At 41.3% G+C, this 6,191-nt stretch overlaps 1 protein-coding gene across 3 annotated transcripts; it reads right to left on the bottom strand.

Moving 5' to 3' along the window:
• Window positions 1-576: 576 nt before the first annotated feature.
• Window positions 577-4,499, bottom strand: LOC124279974. 3 transcript variants are annotated; one of them, XM_046715856.1, is made up of 5 exons: window positions 4,126-4,499; window positions 3,063-3,103; window positions 2,557-2,634; window positions 2,207-2,387; window positions 577-1,949 (listed from the first exon to the last, which is right to left on the bottom strand). In XM_046715856.1, exons 1-5 carry the CDS (start codon window positions 4,211-4,213, stop codon window positions 1,852-1,854), a joined length of 486 nt encoding a protein of 161 aa, XP_046571812.1. In that variant the 5' UTR covers window positions 4,214-4,499; the 3' UTR covers window positions 577-1,851. The 3 variants fall into 3 exon arrangements, with proteins under 3 accessions (XP_046571812.1, XP_046571810.1, XP_046571809.1); XM_046715854.1 differs by having other exon boundaries at window positions 2,207-2,378; window positions 2,548-2,634; window positions 3,063-3,112; window positions 4,126-4,497; XM_046715853.1 differs by having other exon boundaries at window positions 3,063-3,112; window positions 4,126-4,497.
• Window positions 4,500-6,191: the final 1,692 nt, after the last annotated feature.

The raw sequence follows: 6,191 nt of genomic DNA, 5'->3' as shown, positions 1-6,191 counted from the left end.
CTTTAACTTCTGTTTCATCCCAAGTTTCCACCTCTTTTTATCGTCTAGTCCATGTATTAATAAATTGTTGCGTCTTGACTGTGCCTCCATGTTGTCCACCTTTTTGTCCATAGCCTGTATCTGTGTCTTGAGATTTGCGTTCTCATCTTCGAGCGACGACAGTTTGTTATTGTAGTCAATTGTAAACAACTCCAACTTCCGGTCAAGGGAGGTAAGTTGCGCCTGGATAGCCGACAGCGTTTTAGCGAGGTCGCCGAGTGTTAGTGCATCATCAGTTACCACCTCTCCTGGTATATTTTTCGTCGACAGCCGTGTTTGGATCTGAGTAGAGTCTGTGGCCTTTTTAGGCGGACCTGGATTTGTTTCAACATCTCCTGCTATCGCCAGCAACGTAAAAGACAGAATAGCGAGTCTCAGGCAAAGACGTATACCCACCCGGCGTCCTTATAACGCGGTTTAACAGGGTGCCCCGTCTCATTCGGGGAGAGAATGTTCCACTCTCGCTCTCCATGTTTCAATGGATATAGACATGGTGCTCCCAGGAAGTACACTACCTTATGCACAACAGGGATTTGGTTTTCGAATAGAGTGCTACTTAGTTCACCTCGTTTTCAGCATTTAATCCGAGAGCGATTTCATGCGTGCCGCCATCATTGTCACGTGACCGCGAGTTTGATTGCTGTGTTAGTGTCGAGGCAGGTTAAACCTATGGTTGATAAAATGATCACGTCCCACGCGCTCTGAGCACAATCACACACAATTACCATCGCGACAAAACCTTGACATGAATCACCATTATAGTCGATACTTATAAGACAAGCACGAGTTACAGCAGCATCTGGGGCTCCTTTCACAAAGCAACCTTTACTAAGGTTAACCTTAACTCCCATTCTTTAATACTGCACTAAGCTTACCCTAGTGACTTAAGATCACATTAGTGCTTTGTGAAAGGAGGCCTTGCTCTAACTCGACATTTGGGACGGTGGGGTAGCCTAGTGGATAAAGAGTTCGCTCGTCACGCCGAAAACCAGGGGTTCGATTCCCCATAGGACACAATGTGTGTGAAACCCATTTATGCTGTCCGCTGCCGTAATAGAGCTGGAATATTGGTAAAAGCGGCGTAAAACATATTCGCTCACTCACACATGGTCTAAAATGTACTGAACTGAACTGTACTGAGTGTTTTATTCTTACTGCGCTAAACAACATAACACGTTGCAGCAGAGATTTCTGCAGTCACCAGAGTCAGCACATGATAGCACTGAGGAAATGCCCAATCCCTTACATCAGTGTCAACCAAATATGTCCTTGTGGAGCTGTTCATCTGTGCCCTTTATATTTTCACAAATAGCTGTCATGGTAACACCCTGTTCTACACGAAGTGTAGGGTCTATATAGGTATATTCAATGGGATTTCGGGGTATCCTGCTCGTAACATGGTGACTACACGGACTTCACCATTGTGCACGATAACACCTGGTGACCCTGACCCTCCATGACTGAAGGAGCAGTGGAACTGAAGAAAGGAAGGGTCTTTTCAAAACTGTCATAGACTTCCAGACGTTCAGACGGGATTCCATTATTCCCCAATTCTTGTTTCATCCTGTAAAGTCCGTCCTCTTCGTGACGGTGCAGCAGTTGTGTTCTATGTACAGCTCCTTATACCCTAGATGGCCTATTAAGCTGAACCTGCCTTCATAGTCGCTGTAGAAACGTGTTAATGCTTGTGGAAATGGGTTGTTATCCCGAGGTGCTAGTTCTACCACAGCCGTATCCAAATTTATATCAACATATCGCAAAGTCGTGAGGATGAAGTCACACTCTCGCCCATGGGTGAAATGTGCACGAACTTCAGTTGAACCTAAATTTTTGAACACACCATTTGAAACGTTGTAACTGTTCGGCAGGATCCGCGTCCCATATCCTTTGCATCTCTTCCTGTGGTATTCCTGCTGAAGTAAGAAAATGGGCATTACATTAAGTAAATACTCCTCCATCAATCATGCATATATTAAAAATATAAATGAAATGACTATTCTTGTTGTCATATTAGGTCAGCAGTTGATATTTACATCTTTTTATCCTGTGTATAATAGTTAGCTAAAGGTTGTGGTAATTCGGTGTTCACTCTTGATTAATCAGCGTATTCATTCAAGAAGACTGTAATATGGTAAACATTCTATATGTCTGTATATTAGTTTCTTACCAAGAGCCTCTTTAAGGACATGCGCAGCTGTCATAATGCATCTATCACCCACTCTGAAGCCCGTTCCATTGGTGGCAATTAAGCGAAAACAGATGCAGCAGCTCAGGTTGAGCAGATCCATATCACTGGCTTTTTCGACATCTATACCTTGGTTGGCTTTTGCCAAGAGAACCTGGAACAATAAAGTTGATATTAAACTATAATAGGAAATTATAAGTTACAGGGGCACTGAAATCAAACTTAATCTAATCAAGCTCATTGAAGGAAGAAGAAGAGCTGATATGATCAATTCGACTGGCTGAATATTTCATTTTTCAAGATGTACCCAAAGGTGGTTTTACCGTGAAATGGATCTTTAGTTGTGGCTTTCTTTCCATCAGAACCAGCAGGTGCTTCTCCACCAGAATTGGGCGTTGCGCGGCATGTTCCTGCAGACGTGAGTGAGTGAGTTTAGTTTTACGTCAAATTTAGCAATATTCCAGCAATATCACGGCAGGGGACACCAGAAACAGGCCTTACACATTGTACCCGCGTGGGGAATTGAACCCGGGTCTTTGGCGCGACCAGAGAACACTTAACCGCTAGGGTTACCTGAACCGCCCACAGAAAGAACGGTTTTACTACTCTTGCTAGTTGAGATCTTTATATCCTACATTCCATACCATTTAGTAGTGTCTGTGTTATTGCCGAGAGGGAAGCTCTCGCGATTGCAAACACCAGTTATTTCGCACGATTGTTTTGATTGCTGGATGGAAGAATTAATCCCTGATGGAGGTAGGAGTCGGCAATAGATTCAACACTGATTCAGATTCACTGTACGCTAAACATGTAAGATTTCATTATAACAGATACTTACAGAGTCCTGGCGAACGTCCTGTACAGATCTTCTAGAGGCACCTGCAGAAGCTGAAAACACAGAATGTAACATATGTGCGTGTTTGATATAGTGAAAATGAATAAATGGATGCATGGCCACAAATTTATGTCACAGATTACAAGCTAGGTAATAGGAAACAGGAAATGTGTTTATATTTCATGATGATTTTAACATTTTCATATTTTACATTAGATAACTTAAAGACAAGGGACTCAGAAGTATAAGACACCATAGCCTTATGTCTCATACACACTTTTCTGGGGATAGCCTCGTTGCGGTAGTACAGTGGATAAAGCTTTTCTTAAAGGCAGCGTTTATTGGAATCTCCGAATGAATGACTAGGCGGAAAGCCATGCTCTCGTCCTCTTAGAGTTGTCTCATTTTATCAAGGCAGTCCCTTGTAAAGTTTGTCTAGTCAAGATGTCTCACATTAAAGAAAGTTAGATATTATCTGGCCAAAGTAATTACAATTGGACAAACAAAGCCAATATAAGCGATCGATATTGATTCCAGCATTCTGCCTTTGGAACTTTGTCATTGGAGATTAAAGGACTCACATTAAAACCAGCAGGGTTTAACTTGTAACTATGGCAACTGTGAACAGGCCAACAGAGACATGTCTTAAACAGCTATTTGTACAGTCCACACAGAACAGCTTTGAATTGTCCTTGTAAACTAACGGTAATGTGTAAATAACGATTATACTTAATAATTAATTTATTAAAAGTGGTTGCTTGGTTTGTTGTGTAATGCCGCAATCGAGTCTGGACCAGAAAATACAGTGATCAACAGTTTGAGCATCGACCTACGCAACAGGTAAACAATGGCATGTGTCGACCAAGTCAGCGAGCCTGACCACCCGATCCCGTTAGTCGCCTCTTACGACAAGCATGGGTTACTGGAGACAAATTCTTGCCCGGATCCTCAAGGGTTTCATCCCATATGAAGACTGACACAAAGGGTTTACAGAATCACGACTTATTGAAAACATATTTGAAGTCTTACCTGCGCTGAATGTTAGAAACTATAACAATATACGTACCCTTGTAGTCAGGAAGGTCTTGCAGGAGATCATTCCGTCCAATCTGAGTCAGACAACTCTTCAGTTTGTCAATAATATTATCAGGCATGACCTGTTCCAGAATGGTCAACAAATCAAAAGCATTTCTGATTGTTTCCAGCTTTTTTTTCCCTATTATGTCTTTAAAATAGAACTTGGCCTGTTTAACTTCATCTGATGTCAGATCCCGTGCTATCCCAAATAAGACCAGTCTGAAAAACAACAACACATAATATATACATACTACATGGTCTCTCTTCTTCCCTGATCACCTATCTTTCCTTCTCCACAACACGCCTTTATCTCTTCCCGCTTCCCTTGACTCCCTCAATGCATTATTGATTCCTATTGGTAATACTATATCCATACAGTGATTCTTCTTGGGGCTACATTATACAGTGATTCCTCTAGGGCTACATTATACAGTGATTCCTCTTGGGCTACATAATACAGTGATTCCTCTTGGGCTACATAATACAGTGATTCCTCTTTTGGGCTACATTATACAGTGATTCCTCTAGGGCTACATTATACAGTGATTCCTCTTGGGCTACATTATACAGTGATTCCTCTTGGGGCTACATTATACAGTGATTCCTCTTGGGCTACATTATACAGTGATTCCTCTTGGGCTACATTATACAGTGATTCCTCTTGGGCTACATATAACAGTGATTCCTCAGTGACAGTGATTCTCTTGGGCTACATTATACAGTGATTCCTCTTGGGCTACATTATACAGTGATTCCTCTTGGGCTACATTATACAGTGATTCCTCTTGGGCTACATTATACAGTGATTCCTCTTGGGGGCTACATTATACAGTGATTCCTCTTGGGATTCCTACATTATACAGTGATTCCTCTTGGGCTACATTATACAGTGATTCCTCTTGGGCTACATTATACAGTGATTCCTCTAGGGGCTACATTATACAGTGATTCCTCTTGGGCTACATTATACAGTGATTCCTCCTTTGGATACATTATACAGTGATTCCTCTTGGACTACATTATACAGTGATTCCTCTTGGGACTACATTATATTACAGTGATTCCTCTTGGGGGCTACATTATACAGTGATTTCCTCTAGGGCTACATTAACTACAGTGATTCCTCTCTTGGGCTACATTATACAGTGATTCCTCTGATTACATTATACAGTGATTCTACATTACATTATACAGTGATTCCTCTTGGGCTACATTATACAGTGATTCCTCTAGGGCTACATTATACAGTGATTCCTCTTGGACTACACATTATACAGTGATTCCTCTTGGGCTACATTATACAGTGATTCCTCTTGGGACTACATTATACAGTGATTCCTCTTGGACTACATTATACAGTGATTCCTCTTGGGCTACATTATACAGTGATTCCTCTAGACTTACATTATACAGTGATTCCTCTAGGGCTACATTATACAGTGATTCCTCTAGGGATACACATATATACAGTGATTCCTCTTGGGCTACATAATACAGTGATTCCTCTGGGGCTACATTATACAGTGATTCCTCTAGGGCTACATTATACAGTGATTCCTCTAGGGCTACATTATACAGTGATTCCTCTAGGGCTACATAATACAGTGATTCCTCTAGGGCTACATTATACAGTGATTCCTCTTGGGCTACATTATACAGTGATTCCTCTTGGGCTACATTATACAGTGATTCCTCTTGACTACATTATACAGTGATTCCTCTTGGACTACATACAGTGATTCCTCTTGGGCTACATTATACAGTGATTCCTCTTGGACTACATTATACAGTGATTCCTCTTGGACTACATTATACAGTGATTCCTCTTGGACTACATTATACAGTGATTCCTCTTGGAGATACATTATACAGTGATTCCTCTTGGGATACATTATACAGTGATTCCTCTTGGACTACATTATACAGTGATTCCTCTAGGGATACATTATACAGTGATTCCTCTTGGACTACATTATACAGTGATTCCTCTAGGGATACATTATACAGTGATTCCTCTAGGGCTACATTATACAGTGATTCCTCTAGGATACATAC

Source organism: Haliotis rubra, unplaced genomic scaffold (assembly GCF_003918875.1).
Source record: "Haliotis rubra isolate DU_JTF1 unplaced genomic scaffold, ASM391887v1 Scf2595, whole genome shotgun sequence".
Taxonomy (NCBI): domain Eukaryota; kingdom Metazoa; phylum Mollusca; class Gastropoda; order Lepetellida; family Haliotidae; genus Haliotis; species Haliotis rubra.
Note: the sequence above shows the minus strand (reverse complement) of the source record. Positions and strands in the feature narration are given on the sequence as shown.